Source organism: Pan paniscus, chromosome 17 (assembly GCF_029289425.2).
Source record: "Pan paniscus chromosome 17, NHGRI_mPanPan1-v2.0_pri, whole genome shotgun sequence".
Lineage (NCBI taxonomy): Eukaryota > Metazoa > Chordata > Mammalia > Primates > Hominidae > Pan > Pan paniscus.
In genome coordinates, this window is record NC_073266.2 from 52158270 (window position 1) to 52176772 (window position 18503).

At 39.4% G+C, this 18503-nt stretch overlaps 1 protein-coding gene across 28 annotated transcripts in view; it reads left to right on the forward strand.

Annotated features, from left to right (window-relative positions):
• The window catches only part of DTNA (dystrobrevin alpha), a 410756-nt gene that overhangs the window by 282245 nt on the left and 110008 nt on the right, over positions 1–18503 (forward strand). For all 28 annotated transcript variants that reach the window (XM_055102482.2, XM_063597316.1, XM_063597318.1 and 25 more), the window contains one exon: positions 3238–3318. In XM_055102482.2, coding sequence (XP_054958457.1) covers positions 3238–3318 — 81 coding nt within the window. The remainder of the gene's footprint in view (positions 1–3237; positions 3319–18503) is intronic.

Genomic DNA, 18503 nt, shown 5'->3' on the forward strand with positions numbered 1-18503 from the left:
ACACACTAAATTGTATTGTTCACCACATCCCTTTTAATATTCAGGGCTTACATCATCAGCCAGGAAGAATTTATACAGCATTTATAGACCTACAGACCTCTTCCTGATTCTTGAACAAAACACAGGGTCAGTTAAGTCCACACAGTGATACGACAGGAGAGAGCAGTCAATGCACTTCAGGCCCAAAGCAGCATCTCTACGTCCCTCTTTACTGCATCCTGGAGAAGTGCACCTTTGCCATATTTCCCCCAGGACTTCAATCAGAGGAAAGTGCAGAGGTGCCAGGGTTACTGTGCTCAGAGGGTAAGGTCTTGCAGAAACTGAGAAACTTAACTATGTGCCACATCACAAACATTTTTTCATCTGGAGCTTAAATCATTATGCTTGAAGAACTTACACAAATAATCTGTGCCCCTAATGTTTTCTTTTAAGTGATTATTTACAGATATTGAGACTCTCCTGATTGCTGAGCCAAACTTAGCACCAATAAAAGTACATCCTCATCTGGGAGCAAAGGCAGATTTAGCATTCAGGTATTTCTAAAAGTCTCTCTGTCTCTGGTTATCGGGCATCCTAGAGAGCTCATTCCCCACGAGTCACATTTACAGAAGGCATGAAACTAGGAAAGATTTTTGAAGTTCGAGTGACAACTTAAGAATTTTAAAAGATTCAGAAAAGTTCCTAGTATGAGCTAAATTTTAAAAGTAACTAACCAGATAAATATGACGTCCTACCCTTAGCTCCAAAATAGGCATTTAAATAGCAAATAGAAAAGATTTGACTTATATAGAAGTGCATATGATTTTTCAAAGCAGTTTTTTAATTAACTTCAAACTTAATAAAAGCTGGCATAACGAGCCGTCTATTTTTAAAAAAAGATCACATTAGTTAGGAGTCCTTATCAAAGGTAGTAATAATTGCTTTCTGTATATTCTATACAGGTAAAGCAATAGCTATTTGGATTAATTTTGGACACCTAATTTTAAAGAGATATTAGCCAGTCACAGAACAGGGTGACTAGAATGTTTAAGGGTTTCAAACCATGCTTGATCATAATGAAAATAATAATAACAACTGCCATTAATTGAAGCCCTACTGGGTACCAGACAGATAAACAGTATACCTGAAATGGCTGTGGAGTTGAACATCTTTTACCCTAAAAAAAGTCAAGGAGAAGCTACCTCCCCAGCTAAATTTTAAAGTCCATGATGACAAGGACTGTTGCACATAATTTTCAGATGGTAATGAGGATGCTAATAATGATAATGTAGCTGCTTTGCAATATTTCATAAATGAATTCTCAAATGGCAGGGGGAAAAGAGTATGTGACTCCAGGGGAAACTAGATCAAATAGGTTGAAGTTACAGGGAGGTAAATCAAAGCTCAAATATAAAAAAGAAATTTCTATCACATATTTTTGTTCAGAAATGGCACATGAAGCCTCTTAAGGGGCCCATTTACTGTTAAGTGGTCATTATGTTCTCAGTGCAGAAGTCAAGACTTTATATCTGTGTATTACCAGCCAGTAAAGTTGATATTGTTATCTCGCTTAATCCATGAGGAAATTGAGATGCCAAGGAAAAACTTGGTGAAACTCACACAACTGGGAAGTGACAGAGTTAAATTTTACTTCCTTTAAAGTTCATTTATTTTCACAAGTAATAATCTTCTCTATCATTGGAAATAATCCTACATGGCCATTGGCTAAATGTTCATCTCTTGAGAACATTTCTAAGGGAATTCCTGCATTGGGTGAGGGTAGTTCCCCATCTCTTTGATCCCTCAAGTGCTCAGTGTCACTAAGCCTGTTTGTCAAATAATAAGCTTTATTAAGAGTGACCGTTTAATGATCTGCTTTGTAAAATCACAAAGTAATAGGACTATTGGCAACACTTTAAGTGAATCTGAAGATATCGGTTTGAGTTGAAGAAATGCTAAATCCCCTAGTGAGGGACACTTGCTAATTCATGCTGAGTTTCACTGGGAAAGCACTTAATTGGCCTTCTAATATAATTGCTTCCAGGATAGTTCATTTACTTTCTATTCTGTTTTACTCTAAAGGATTCGCATAGCACATTTTATTAGTATATGACTGGTAAAGATAAAAGTTCAATACATGCCTTTATATCTGTTATGGACCATAAACATGGGCTTAGAAAAAGAAAATATGTAGAAATGGAGAAAGGCAGACATTTATTGATAGTCTAATGTGTTCTAGACAAAGTCTAGAGATTAACTCATTCAAAGGAGGGTGGGAGGAATACTAGGAGCTCAGGTCTTGATGTAACAAGCAGCCCATCTGCAGGGTATTGAGATGAGACTGACCAAGCCTACGAGAGATTCTGTGGTAGAAAGTAGTGGGCAATGTTGTTAGGCAAGTAAGCTGGAAAGAAACTGCAGATGAGCTTGGATTCTGAGCAGAGCTTTTAGACCTGATGTTCTGGGCATCAGGAGCCATGCTGGACTCCTAAGTGGGAGAGTGAAATAAGGAAAGTAGTTTAAGAATATAGGGAATGTGTTCCCTCTAAGTTAGGAAGGAACTGGAAGCCACAGTAAAAGAAAGGTTGTTTTAGAAAGGCATCTCTTCCTCTGAGATTGACAGGAAGGATCACAAGAAAGTTGTTAGTAATAAAAATGAATACTTATGCAGCATTTACTGTGTGCCAGACAGTGTTTAAGTGCCTTAGGTATATTCACTCATTTATCTTTACAACAGTCCTGTGAAATAAGTACTATTATTATCACCATCCCTATCTTCCAAGTGAGAAAATTGAAGCTCTAAAAGCAATTGGCCTAAGGGCACACAGAGAAGATGCTCAGCAGTCAGTACATGGTCACCTAACAGCCACATTCTAATGACCAATAGCAATGCACTTTAAATGCTTATTTGATGATAGTATCTATATCATCTAGCTGTTTCACTGTAGGTCACAGCTTGAGCAGACTGTTTTCAGAAGTGGTGGACACAACAGGGATGACATTGTGTTTCTTGATCCAAGAATATGGTTTACAACCTAATCTCCAATGTTGATTACATGTGTGTGCTCTTTTTCCCTAGAACCTGAGGAACTTGTCCTTGAATAGGACAGACCTGTTCAAGTCTTAAAGTTATATTTATATTCTAATAAAAATAAAATTAGGGGTAAGGATCATATCTGCAGTTGTTTTATTTGTAAACATTGTAAATTTCTTTCTGCACACATGGCATACCTTATGTGTCCTTTTTCCCCGCACTAGGGGCTCAAGATCTGGATCGCATCCGACTCTCCACCTACAGAACAGCATGCAAGCTTAGGTTTGTTCAGAAGAAATGCAATTGTAAGTATGCCAGTTGTTTGGACTAATTACCATCATGAATCCTATAGTTTACATTTGGTACTAAGTTTATTAAACTAGATTCTCTTACAAATATTGCTAATATTGTTATATATGTTTACACAACAATAAAAGGGGTATTATGATGCACAAATGGTAGAGATGACTCCTAAGTAGTCTTGAAATCTGAAAATGCTTAAATACTAAAGCATATGAACCGTTTAGTTCATACTAAAAGGATGAACCTCTGGATACATATACAATATAATTCTGACCTCGGAATGTTTTAAATCTGGATGGATGTTTTTCTTCTTTTCTCTAACCTTGGTATCATAAATGCAGTGCCATCAAAATGGTTTCCAACATCATTCTCAGCAAACTATCGCAAGGAAAAAACCAAACACCGCATGTTCTCACTCATAGGTGGGAACTGAACAATGAGAACACATGGACACAGGAAGGGGAACATCACACTCCGGGGCCTGTTGTGGTGTGGGGGGAGGGGGGAGGGATAGCATTAGGAGATATACCTAATGTAAATGACGAGTTAATGGGTGCAGCACACCAACATGGCACATGTATACATATGTAACAAACCTGCACATTGTGCACATGTACCCTAAAACTTAAAGTGTAATAATAATAAAATAAAATAAAAATGGTTTCCAAGAACTTTATAAAATATCAAACATTAAATCCCCCTTATATTTGTATTTTCTTTTACAAGCACAGGAAAATATTTTAAAGCTTTTGGAAAACATTTAAGTTTTTTTCTGAAAGAACAAAATTAGCTCTTTGTGTCAGAGTTTTAACCACATTTGTTTACATCAGACAAAAATAAGAAAAGAGACAATACTTAAAGAAACAAAGGAACTTGCTCCCGTTTTTTTTTCAAATTTAAAAGTGTAAGCAATAAGCTAGATCACTAGTCACAATGAGCAGTCTTATTCTCTGCTGGGTCAACACTTCCATTGTATTACCATATCCATTTTCTCTTGGAAAAAAATATTGATTCATAGTTCATATGTAAGAACTTTTTCTTTTCTTTTTAAAAGTTTACTTATTAAGAAAGTCTCATTTTTTAATTAATATTGGATGAATTTTTAAAAATGAAAACCGTAATGTTCTCCTGATACATACACATAGTTCTACGATAACTGGCATGGTAATTAGACTCATGGTAAGGGTAGAAACCAGGCATCACCACGTGTCTACCCTCTCAGAGTCTCTAGAAGGTGTTTCCTAGGGCCCTGGGCAGGTCACCTCAGCCCCAGGCTTCTAGGCTTACAGCTAATCATGACTGTGAGGATGCAAAGTACACATCTATTCCTCAAGTTTCTCATCTACATCTTATTCCCCAGCCCCAGTGGCTAAAAATGGGGCTGAAGTTTGGGGAAGGAGGGGATGGAAGAAAAATATAAGTTGGTTGTCTTATTTTCATTTTCTGTGGCTTATAACAGAATACTTGAAACTTTGCAATTTATAAAGAAAAGGAATTTATTTCTTACACTTATGGTGGTTCAGAAGTCCAAGTCAAGGGGCTGCCTCTGGTGAGAGTCTGCTTACTAGTGGGACTCTCTGCAGAGTCTCAAGATGGTACAGGGCACACATAGTAAGGAGGCTGAGCATGCTAACTCAGGTCTGTCTTCCCCTTCTTATAAGGCCACCAGCCTCACTCCTGTGATTACTCATGGATTAATCCATTCATGAGGGCAGAGCCCGCATGACCAATCACCTCTTAAAAGCCCCGCCTCTCAACACTGCCTCACAGGGGGTTAAGTTTCAACACGAGTTTTAGAAGGGACAAACATTCAAACCATAGCATTGGTCACACATCATATATGTGTTTTGACTCCTCACAGGAAGCTAAAGCAATCTAAAATGAGTAGTGAGAAAAGTATTACAGATGTTGAAAGAATTTGTTACTGTATTTGTAGTCCTAATGAGTCAATAAAAGCCATTTCCACTGCTTGCGATAGGGGCCAAGGAAAATGTTCCCACAGAAGAAGTTTCCTCTTCCCCTTCAAGCACATCACCCAGATTACAAATAAAAGGAAGAATCTCTGTGTTTTCAGCAATTAAAAGTGATATGATTGTCCCACGTTCTTATCATGTGTTACCACTACAATGGCCTCAGAATTGGAGGGGAAGGCAGAGGGTAAGTGGTAGGCACTCTGTCCTCCTTAGAGCTTTGCCAAGCGGAGCCTTCCTTAGGCTCCTTTCAGGAGAGCTAGAGATTTCCAATAAAAGACTACAAAATGGTAAGAAGGAACCCCCCAAAAAAAACAGCAAAAAAGGAAAACAAAGAAAAGAAAGAAAGGAAAAGGAAAAGGAAAGGAAGGAAGGGCTCAGGGAATCAGGGACTTGGCGACACTGCACTCAACATTAAGGTGGACACACTGTGTTGTCCCCACTCAACATTAAAGTGGACACACTGTGTTGTCCGCAGCTGTGGTCCACAGGCCTTATCCCATGCCTCCTGCTCTCTGAGAAAGGCACTTTCTCATTCTTGGGCATTTCCTTTTCCTCTTTCTGTTCTTTTCTGGTCCACATCCTTATCCTGCATCCAGAATTGTCTTGGAATTTCTTGAAAACCAGTAGAGAAGAAGTGAGGATGCTAATCCATCCCTGGGTGAAAATAGAAGCTTATACCTGTCCAGTGGCCCTTCAGTCTGTCTATTCATTGACCTCTTAATTCAGTTAAGTGTATAATGAGCTCCTGCTATGTGTTTGACATTGTGCTAGGTACCAAGGATAGTGTGATGATGAATGACATGCAATCCCTTCCTTCAATTTGCTCAAAATCTAACTGAGAATGTGGGCTTTTAAGCAGATTTATAAAACCATGTAGAAAGATAATGATAGAAATATGTACATGGTATGTGAGAGCTTCAGGTAGTCAGTGCCCTGACTTGTTGGGGGTGAGGGTCACTGGTAGGACTTTCCTAGAGAAGGAGATATCAGGAAAGTCTTATTTATTTTACAATGTACCTTATAAAATTCCTGTATTTCAGGATGAGAAAAGATATTACATTCTACAAAATTAGACAAAGTTAAGGCCCAAGGAAGAAAAACAAGCATATTTTGAATGCTTTGCTAAATTAAGGTTTTAAAAATTGTTTCTACCTTGATCAGAGGCATTAAATGCAAGTACTATATGTCTTTGCAAAGTTTTCCTTTCTAACAATAAATGCAACAGTTGTGATGTTCAGAGGTATTTGTAAAATGCTTACATAATTGATCTTGGCTTATCTTAATCAAAGTTGAAACCTTCCTTCTAGAAATTAGCCAACCAGAAGCAGCGATGTTTACATGACATAACATTAGTCAACATTGAATATATTCGCTGATTAGAGGAAAGTAATTTTAGTCTGCAATAAACCTAACCCACAATAAATTATGATACCTTATAATGGAGTTTTTCCCTACAATGAAAGAAATAAGAAACAAAATGTAGGTAGCATATTTGGAAGTGCATTTTTTATTGGAAAGTGTCGGGCTGCTCTAACAAAAATAGCATAAACTGGGTGGCTTATAAACAACATTTATTTCTCATAGTTCTGGAGGCTAGAAAATCCAAAATCAAGGCACTACCAGATTTGGTATCTAGGGAGGGCAGCCTTCTGGTTCATAGGTGGCCCCTTCTCACTGTGTCCTCCCATGGTGGAAGAAGCAAGGCAGCCCTCTGGGGCTTTTTTTTTTTTTTTGACAGAGTTTCACTCTTTTTTCCCAGGCTGGAGTGCAATGGTGCAATCTCGGCTCACTGCAACCTCCGCCTCCCAGGTTCAAGCAATTCTCCTGCCTTAGCCTCCCGAGTAGCTGGAATTACAGGCATGCACCACCACGCCCAGCTAATTTTGTATTTTTAGTACAGACAGGGTTTCACCATGTTGGTCAGGCTGGTCTCAAACTCCTGACCTCATGTGATCTGCCCGCCTTGGCCTCCCAAAGTGCTGGGATTACAGGTGTGAGCCACAACGCCCGGCCTGGGGCCTCTTTTATAAGGGCACTAATCCCCATCATGAAAGCTCTGCCCTCAAGTCCTGATCACCCGCTAAAAGTCCCCACCTGGTAATACCATCGCATTAAGGGATTAAGTTTCAACATGAGAATTTGGTGGGGCACAAACATTCAAACAATAGCAGAAACTCATTATAGTATTTACTTCGTAGAAATCAGTGGATCTTAAGTGAAAATAGATTGTTTACTTTTAGGTCCATACCTTATTTAAAATTTATTGTGTATACTAACAAAACTAAGTTTTAAAACTACATAAAGGAGGAAAAAACAAAAACGGCTGTTGTAAAACTATCACCTAGAAAAAAAATGAATATTGTCTGCATACAGCACAGACTGTGTAGGTTTTCAGGAGATTTCTTTTTTATCTATTATCTAAATCCAAATTTCATAAATGTTGGTTAATTCCCTATAGTTCTTTCCCCACAGCCCTTGCCTACTTTGTTTATGATTTTCCATGTGGACAACTGGTTCCTATCACTGACATTCATGTTTATTTTCTTCTGTTCAATTCCTAATGTATGCTGAGAATAGTCAGTTCCCGGGATTCTAAAAGGACTCTGAACAAGAGGCCACTGTCACCCATGAACTAAATGAGGCCCAGAACCTACTTTTTTATAGAGAATGAACTAATGGATTTTATAGATGAATATTTGTAATCGATTTGATAACAGGGAACACTAACTTGTAACCCCAATTTTTAAAAATGCATACTCCCAAGAAGAATTATATTCTTTTTTTTTTTTTTTTTTTTTTTTGAGTGGAGTTTTGCTCTTTTTGCCCAGGCTGGAGTGCAATGGTGTGATCTTGGCTCACTGCAACCTCTGCCTCCCGGATTCAAGTGATTCTTCTGCCTCAGCCTCCCAAGTAACTGGGATTACAGGTGTGCACCACCACGCCCGGCTAATTTTGTGTTTTTAGTAGAGAGAGGGTTTCACCAGGTTGGCCAGGCCAGGTGGCATGAGCCACTGTGCCTGGCCAAGAATTACATTCTTCTCATTGGTAGGCCAGCATTTTCTTAATGTACCCAATTATTGGATATTTAACTTCAGTAAAAATGTTGTGTAAATTCTTTTTCTCTCTTATTATGTATGTACTGATATAATATCCCTGATTTTGTCCCTTGGTCCACAAAAAGAATGTTGACCAATCCCTGCTATAAAAGACACTTGTAAGTCCAGGCGTGGTGGCTCACACCTGTATTCCCAGCACTTTGGGAGGCCGAGGCGGGCAGATCACAAGGTCAGGAGATCGAGACCATCCTGGCTAACATGGTGATACCCCATCTCTACTAAAAATACAAATAATTAGCCGGGCGTGGTGGCGGGCGCCTGTAGTCCCAGCTACTTGGGAGGCTAAGGCAGGAGAATAGCGTGAACCCGGGGAGGTGGAGCTTGCAGTGAGCTGAGATCGTGCCACTGCACTCCAGCCTGAGTGATAGAGCGAGACTCCTTCTCAAAAACAAAAACACACTTGTAAAAACCCATCTTTTTTTTAAGTCAAAGGGTTCTCCTTTCCAAATCGCTTCTTCCCCTTACCATTCATCTTTTTACCCTGCCATACCTTCCCCCTGATGTAACTAGCACATTCTCTAACAGAATAAAAGAATGAGTGTTTCTAAAAAATTAGGGGACACCAAGTTGATTATATGATATTCTAGGAGGAATGGAGCAGAACAAAGAATACAAATAATATTTTAAATAATCCTTTCTAATCAATAGTCTTCTCTTCAGCTTCCAGATTTTTTGTTAACTTTCCACAAAAATTAATACCCCATAAACTCTTATAAGGATATATAAAATGGCATCATCTCAGCCTTTATTTTAGACAAATAGCTATTTCTACTATAACATTATTTCCTTGGTCAGCATTGACGTGGTTAATGATCCAGATACCCTGTAATGTCAGCAGATCTTTTTTTTTTTTCAGAAATTACTTCGGAGTCAATGAAATGCAGCCCTAAATTCATGAACAACAAAGGACAACAAGAGAAATAAATCAGAAATATCTAATCCCTCCTGTTTAATAGTAGGAACAAAATTAAGAAGGCAAGGGAATATTCTATCCTACACCCACAGCTAACATTGCACCATCTTTTAGTCCTACTGGTTACAGCCTGAATTTTCTTTCTGTTAGTCATATCAACTAAAATTTAATTAAAATTTTGTTTAAAAGGCAAAGAGGAGAAAAGGTCTATAATTATATCTGGGCTGTCAGAGTTTCTCAACATACTCTTTTTCTAGTAATTGAAATATTTTAAAGGTATCCTTCATTCAGATATGTTAAGTTAGAACACCTGCTTTTTCTATGTTACTGTCTCTAAATTTCTTTTCGAATTTCTTGTGAACCAAAAAAATGCAGTTACCTTTTTACCTAAATGTTTCTCTATCACTATAAAAGTAAGCCAAGTGAGTCCCATATAACTAGTCGGTCCTGAATCAATATTCTATGAATGAATGAATATGCTCCACTAGATTCATTTCTCACCAGTCAGGTGACTAGAAGAACGCTGGTCTTATGTGGCAGGAGTAGCCTTGAGCTATGTTTTTAGTAGTAAACACTAATATTCCACTCATTTTTCTTCCAACTAGTGTATCAGTATTTTCCTCTTCCCTGCTTCATGTTTAAATATGTGGATTTTTAGCTGCCACTATGAATTTTCTATTCTTGGTAACAAATTACCATAAATTTAGCAGCTTAAAGAAGCACGCATTTATTATCTTACAGTTTTTGTAGGTCAGAAATCCAATGCAGCATGGCTGGGTTTTCGGCTTAGCTTTACACTCAACTAAAATCAAAGTGCTGGTTGGGTCTGTGATTCTCATGTTGGGGTCAAGGTTCTCTTCTAAGTGCATTCATTGTGGGAAAGTGTTATTTTCTTGTGGTTGTAGGATTGGGGCCCCGTTTCCTTGCTGGCTGTCAGCTGGAGACTACCTTCAGTTCCTAGAGCCTCCCTTATTCTTTGCCTCATGGCCCCTGTGGGCTGCTCAGGGCATGGGTGTTTGTGGCTTCTTCCAGCCCAGCTAGAGTGTCCTCTCTGACTTCCCCATTTATGACTAGCCAGAGAAGACTCCTTGCTTTTCAGCGACTCGTGTGTTTATATCAGGCCCACTCAGATGATATCCATGTTTTAAGGTCAACTAATTTGGGATCATAATATCATCTGCAAAATCCCTTCACTGCAGCCCCTGGATTCATGTTTGAATAACTAGGAGAAAGTATGTGACACCACGCACCAGGAATCAACCACACTGCTCAAGAACATAGACTCTTGTATTTCTCAGATAACGATGTATAAAATCTTGGATGTAAAAATAAAGTTTAAAGTCGGAAACGCAGGCAAGAGAAATCGAACCAGAGAAAGTTATGTATTTAAAAGAGAAGGATCAGAGGATTCTCCCTAGGCAAGGAGCCAGCAGGAAAAGCAGGAATATTCACAGTTGGGGAAATAAACTGCAGATGACTAACCCTTGGAGCACAATTATCTTTGTTAGTGTTGTTGCAAATGTTTTTACTACATATTTTCATTCCTGATGTTGAATCATTCTAGACACTTGTTTAGAATAAAGGAAGGTGCATTGTGCTAGAATGCAATGTTCCCAAAAATTCCCTGTGGGAAAGTTTGTGGTGGCAGTGGAATATAAACAAACCTATTAAAGATGCCTATGTAATAGGACAATGGAAAAACTGCTCCTCTCTGGCACCCTGGACCTATGGCAAAATTATTTCCCCTTAATCAGAGTAAACCTCTGGATGAGAAAAGCAATGATTTTAAAGTCCTGATGATTATGATATGGGTTTAATTAAAGCTGCTTCTTCCCTTTAATGGTTTTTAAGATCTTAAAAATCAGGGTTTTGTTTCCTTGTTAGTAGACTTTTGTTTTAGAGAATGCCAGAAGCTTTGCTTAAACTGCTGCCACTGCATAACCTGTGAGCTAAGCCACACCTGTGGTCTCGTTTCCAGGCATCTGGATGTAACACACAGTGACTTCCTTCCCTTTCTTCTGCTTCTGCATTAGACATGAAAGCTGTGCCAACTAAGCACTTTTACTTTCACAGCTGAGGAAAAACCATCATCTTAAAATGCTCCTGTCAGTTGGGAAAGAGTGATGCATACAGAGGAATGCGTTTCAAGCTTCCCAACACTATCTAACAGGTGCCAAGGCAAGATTCGATGACCTTCCCCTGGTGGCCTGCCAAGCCCTGTTTCTGGGAAACTGCCTGCTTGGCTTGGAGCCAGTCAGCAGAGCGATGAAGGGATGCCCAGAAGGGGTTCTCCCACTGCCTGGCTCCCAGGATCTCAGGACTCCAGCACACATTGTAAGAAAACAGAAGTCAGTCGGGAGGACAGGGATGGGAGAGCAGCTTCTCCCATGAAATCACACCTGAGATTCCATCTGAAAGTCACTCCTGATGTCACCTGGGTTCACTCCTCACTGAGGTTTTGTTAACATTCGTTGTTATTAGCAATCACTCATTTATGTATTCACTCCATAAATAGAGACAGCACTTACTGCATGCCAAGCATTATTCTAGATCATGGGGAGAACAGTGTGAGTACAAAGGGGACCATTCAGAAATTCATCCCTATTTGCATATTCTCTTACTGAAACTTTACATAAACGCATATTTATTTTAGTATACTTCTTCAGCAATAAAAATTTCATTTTCAATATATCACTCTCACCTGTCGAAGAGTAAAGAAAAAGAGAGATAGAAGTTGGTAATAGAAAAGTGGAAGATTTATTCAGCGAATCCTTTTAAAAGAGAGGTTGCTTCCACAGGGTACCAAGACTCATCAAGTTTCTCAAGTCATAAATCTGGGCATCATCTTTGACCTCTTGTCTCAACCCAGATTGAATCAATCATAAAAATCTCATCAGTTATACTTTCACATATATCTCAAATCTATCCACATCTTTCTGTGCTGACTACAAATGCCTAGTCCAAAACATCTTTACCTGAATTACAATCTAAAATGGCTCCTAAAACTTCCTATCCCCTGAGCAATCCCATGCATAATCCCCAGGACTGGGAATTTAGTGGAATTCACTCCTGTGATTAGATTATGTTACATTGCACAGTTGCAACAAACCTTAAAATAGGGGAATCACCTGGGTGGGCCTGAACTAATCACCTGAGCCCTTTAAAAGCAGAGAGTTAGCCAGGTGCAGTGGCTTATGCTTGTAATGCCAGCACTTTGGGAGGCCGAGGCGGGCGGATCACAAGGTCAGGAGATCGAGACGATCCTGGTGAACACTGGGAAACCCCGTCTCTACTAAAAATACAAAAAATTAACCAGGCTTGGTGGTGGGCGCCAGTAGTCCCAGCTACTCAGGAGTCTGAGGCAGGAGAATGGCGTGAACCTGGGATGCGGAGCTTGCAGTGAGCCAAGATTGCACCACGGCACTCCTGGGCGACAGAGCGAGACTCCGTCTCAAAAAAAATTAAAAATAAACAAATAAATAAAAATAGAAGCAGAGAGTTTTATCTGGCAGCCGTAGAAGAGAAAATCAGACGTTTGAAGGGACAGATGAATTTGTCATGCCATTGCTGGCTTGAAGATGGAAAGTGCCACATGCTCAATCACTAGATGTTGGGAGACACCTGGCTGACAGCCAGCAAGGAATAGGGACCTCAGTCCTATGGTCACAAGGAACTGAACTGTGCTAACAAATGTCTTGAAAGTATTTTTTTCCTCAGAGCTTCTAAAATAAAACTGAGTTCAGCCAACACCTTGATTTAATCTTGTGATACCCTGAGCAGGGAACCAGTCATGCCATACTTAACTCCTTAACTACAGAACTGTGAGTTAATAAGAGTCTTGTTTTAAGATTATGAGTTTGTGGTTATTTGCCACACAGTCATAAAGAACTATACACAGTAAAGCATGGACCTGTGCTTTCTGCTGTACACAGTAAAGCATGGACCTGCACTCCAGTGACATCTGTGAGAAAGAAGACTGCTCAGATATCTAAGAGCCACTGGGACATATACTTTGTATAAAATTCAAAGCAGGACTAAGACTGAATAACCCTGTAGGTTTAGAAGGGGAGTGGACACTTTGTTTTACACAACTGATGAAGTTCAGCGCTATTTACCGAAAACTTTTCCCTTATCAAGTTCCAAGTCCCTTATCATCATAGAGGGAGAAAAAGGAACCAAAGGCAGGATCTGGACAAGGAGCAGGATAACAAAGGTGGGAGAGAGAAGTCAAAAGTCAACCATTCTGAGTAATGACACCCCCAAAACATCCTCCAAACACGGAGAAGCCACACAGGGAAATAATATATGAGCATTTTCTTTTTGAGAGAGAGTCTTACTCTGTCGCCCAGGCTGGAGTGCAGTGGCACGATCTCAGCTCACTGCAACCTCTGCCTCCCGGGTTCAAGCTGCATCAGCTTGATTCACCTGCATCAGCCTGAGTAGCTGGGACTACAGGCACTCGCCACCACACCTGACTAATCTTTTGTATTTTTAGTAGAGACGGGGTTTCACCATGTTAGCCAGGATGGTCTTGATCTCCTGACCTCGTGATCTGCCCGCCTCAGCCTCCCAAAGTGCTGGGATTACAGGCATAAGCCACCGTGCCTGGCCCACATGAATATTTTCTACCACAAAATGAATTCAATCTCAAAGGGACATCTAAACCCAGATTAGATCTTGTCACTTCTCTGCTCAAATTCCTGCAGTGGTTCCCCACTTCCCTCATGGTGAAAGCATAGCCCTGACAATGGCCCAGTTGGCTCCACTGGATCAAGTCTTTTTTTGTTCTGCCCTCATCTCCTCCCACTCTCCTATCCGGTTACTCTGTTCCATCCCCCGTTGGCCTCCTTACTTCACTGGGAACATACCAGGCATGTGCCCGCATAGGGCCTTAGCACTGGCTGTTCCCTTCACCTGGAATTCTCTTCCTGTAGCGAACTCAATGGCGGACCTCCTCATCTTTCTCAATTCTTTGCTCACTTGTCATCTTCTCAGTGAGTTCTCTACCTTGGCAACCCCATTTAACACTCCAGTTCCCCTATCCGCCTTGTCCTATTGTTTGTATTTTTCCTAAAATATTTATTACATTCTAATATACGCTATGCTATGTAATTTACTTAGTTGTTATGTTTATTACACCTTCCCAACTTGAGTGTAGGCTTCTTTGGGCAAAGATCAGTGTATGTCTTGTGTACTGACATATCCCCCATACCTGGAACATTATAAGTGTTCAGAAAATACTTACTGAATTAGTAAATTAACATTTTGAGACTACTGGGGAGGAGCTCTTGAACAAGAAAATGATGTCAAAGATAGTATATGGTTCAGTACCTATTAATTTTAAATGAATAAAATACCACTGGTGGTCTACCTAGTGTGTTGACATTAAGTTGTATTTCAGAAATGAAAAATATTTATAGATATCTTCTGGGTTTACCCCAATGCTCAGTATCCGTCCATTTTCACACTGTATTAGTTCGTTTTCACACTGCTATAAAGAACTTCCCTGAGACTGGGTAGTTTATAAAGGAAAGAGATTTAATTGACTCACAGTTCCATGTGGCTGGGGAGGCCTCAGGAAACTTACAATCATGGCAGAAGGTGAAGGAGAAGCAAGTACCTTCTTCACAAGGCAGCAGGAGAGAGAAGAGAGCAAGAGAAGAACTACCAAACACTTATAAAACCATCAGCTCTCATGAGAACTCACTCACTATTATGAGAACAGCATGGGGGAAACTGCCCCCATGATCCAATCGCCTCCCTCACTTGGCACATAGGGATTACAGATCCCTCTCTCCACATGTGGGCATTACAATTCACGGTGAGATTTGGGTGGGGACACAGAACCAAACCACATCAACCCCTAAGTCTGTTTTCCTCTTAAGTGATCTGAACTTTGACTTTTCTTGCCATAAGGCTTCTAAAAATCTTAACCCTCATCATTGTGTTAGTGAGGGAACTGCAGTAGCTTTAAGAAGCCTAGCTATTGAACCTATGACTAGAAGGCCATGTGACAAAACCCATTACAGAGAAAGCCCTATGGATTTGTGAGGTTTTACAGGGGCAGAAGGATCTCGCAGCAGATTGAGGTTTTCTTTTCCTAAGTTATTTGGGAGACTTCAGAATCAACTGGAACTTAAGAGCATCATTCTAAAGCTTGATACATAGAAGCTCCTACAGGAGATGGGGAGGGATGATTACATCAAACCTTAAAAATATAAATATCAAAAATAAACCAAGCCAATTTACTATCCAAACAGCTAATGTATTTAGGCAAAAGACTTTTAAAAAGACAATTGCATTTTTTATTACATTAAGTGCAATGTAGAGTGGCACCGATTGTCTCCACTTCACTCTTTTTATAGCATATTTTATCTTTTTCTAGTTAAATGTATTCAATGCTTTTTAAAAAGGTTGTTAAAATGTACATAACATTTTAACCATTTAACTGTATGGTTCAGTGGCATTGAATACATTCACAATGTTGTTCAAGCATCATCACTATCAATTTCCAAAATTTTTTCATCATCACAAACAAAAATTCTGCACTCATTAATTTTTTTAATATCCTGGAAATATTGTCTCAGCCATTCTTTTCAGTGATGGCCACCAAATAGACTAACCTCTGGGGTATAGACTAAAATGGCTAAAAGTCAAGCACATGGTTAAGTGACCTTCATGGTACCCCTAAAAAATGTTCGTGAAAATAAAGTTACTTTACAAAACAACCCTATTTGTCAATGACTTGTAAAATAAAAGCTATATTCTATAGGGAAAGTTTTTTGTTGTTGTTGTTGTTGTTGTTGTTGTTGTTGTTGTTGTTGTTGTTGTTTTGAGACAGAGTCTTGCTCTGTAGCCCAGGCAGGAGTGCAGTGGCGTGATCTCGGCTCACTGCAAGCTCCACCTCCCAGGTTCACGCCATTCTCCTGCCTCAGCCTCCCGAGTAGCTGGGACTACAGGCGCCCGCCACCATGCCCAGCTGATTTTTTTTTTTTTTTTGTATTTTTAATAGAGACGGGATTTCACCATGTTAGCGGGAAAGTATTTTAAAAAATCATTCTGCAAATATGTATGGATCACCCTCCATGTGCCAGGTGCTCTGTAGACAGAACAGTAAACAAAACAGAAAAAAACATTCATGTAGCTTGCATTCTAGCAAACAACACAACAATTTCAGATAGGAGCAAGTAATCTAAGGAAAACAAGACAGAATGATAAGAATTGTTTTGTGTCTTATCACTGTTTACATCCTCCACAGTGTCTAGCACACAGAATGCATTTGACCCATATTCATGTGCAGATGGGTTCATAAAATGTCTATTGAGTAATGACTCTATGCATGACATCTTACTGAGTACCTTGAGGGACATGGAGATTATTCAGACTTGGAGCTTCACTTCAAGCTCCTTGTAAATGATCATAAGAAACCTGATATGCACATTCTAGAGGTAGCTATTTGATAACTTATTTAGCTTTTTCCTTGGCCTAAACCCAGTTTTTATTTCATTTTTCTTTCCATTACTCTAATTTCCCAGGCCCTTTCTAAAATCTTTGCTCAGCATGGTCTGTACAACTTACTTTAGCATCTTCAAAATGTTCAGCAGTAGCAAGAAATCTAAAAGCCTGAATTGTCCAATAAAGGATTCTCCCTTTCTTCCCTTTTCAAAGCCCCCTCCCCCAATAATAACAACAACAATCCATCCTCAGGAACAGTTAGATGTGTGTCAATCAGATAATGTTGGTTCTTGGCACTATCTTTGCATTTAAAAGGGAAAAAATTTAACTGGGGCAGCATAAGAAAACAAATGCAATGAGATTTTTCCATTAGTTTAAATTATTCTAGATAGTAATATTCCTTAGTAGACAAATTTAGTAATAGAATAACCTCAAGTTTACAATCCAACGAATGTGTTCTATTTATTATAATGCTCCTGATTTTGTAGATTGGTAGTATCAAACAGTGGATAGTGGATCTACTATCAAATAGTAATTCCCCTCTCATACTTTGCTGCATAAATTGATACTGCCCTATCAATCTCATGAGCCAAATGTCATTTTCTGAAGGAAAAAGGGGTTACTTATAATTATGGTAGTTACAAAATCAAGTATATATATATAACATATTTAAATAAATTGTCTGTAGCTGTTTTTAACCATTGATGGTGTTGGGCTAGGACGTCTGCTTTATCTCCTTGTCTGTCAGAAATTATAAAGTTCTATTTGTTCAAGGTGAGGAGAGCATAGTACAAAAGATATTAAGTGGCTTCCCTTGGGTAAATACCAGATAAAATCATGTAATTAAAGAGCCTTACTTCTAACTTCCCAATATTATCCAAGTGTTATAGTAGACAGTCAGTGTCCTACAATGTCTGTCAAGCTTTGTCACCAAAAAACACTGGAACATTGAGAAAAGCATGTGGACCAGCAAACCTGCTGTAAAACTGATAGTAATGGCACCAGCCCTAAGCAGCTTACTTTCTCAGAAAAATAATCAGCCTTTTTGATATAATCAAGTGTGATACATTTTATCTTTCAATTTAAATAGTGCTAAATAAAAAACAATGATAATATATTGCGGAGAAAAATAAAGTGAGAAAAATTTATGTAACTAAACAAGAATAAGAATCTGCTTCAAACATGGTCATAATCATCATTTTCTTCTCATTTATTGTTCTGGGAGGATTCAGCCAGGAATAGACAGAGACTTTATTAGGACCAGTGCTTAGTCTGTTTCCCCAGGAAGCAGACCTCAGGACAAAACTTGCATGGAAGCAGCTCACTGGGATAGTGAACCCAGAACAAACTGAAACCAGGAAGGGAGGAAAGCTGATAGACAGTGCAGGAATTTCCAAGAAACCTTGTCCAATGCACTCCAGAACTGTCCATTCAGGAGACAAAAGGAGAGAGTTCTAACCTAGCTGCTCTGTCCTGCATTGGTCAATGGTTGCCTACAGGAGTTAATGTCCTCATGCTTCTAGGTTGCACATGTGTGAGTGGTAGCTAGGTTCCAGGTGTTTGTACTGAGACGTCAGAGGTATGCAGAAAGAGCCTGAGGCCAGCCATTGTCCGGTTGCAGCTGCATCAACCTGGTTAAAATCTGTGTGGTACCAGTCACGTTTGCAGGGGCAGGAGAAAGAGGCAGGGCCAAGAGGATTTCCAAAGGTACACAAGAAGGATCTGAAATA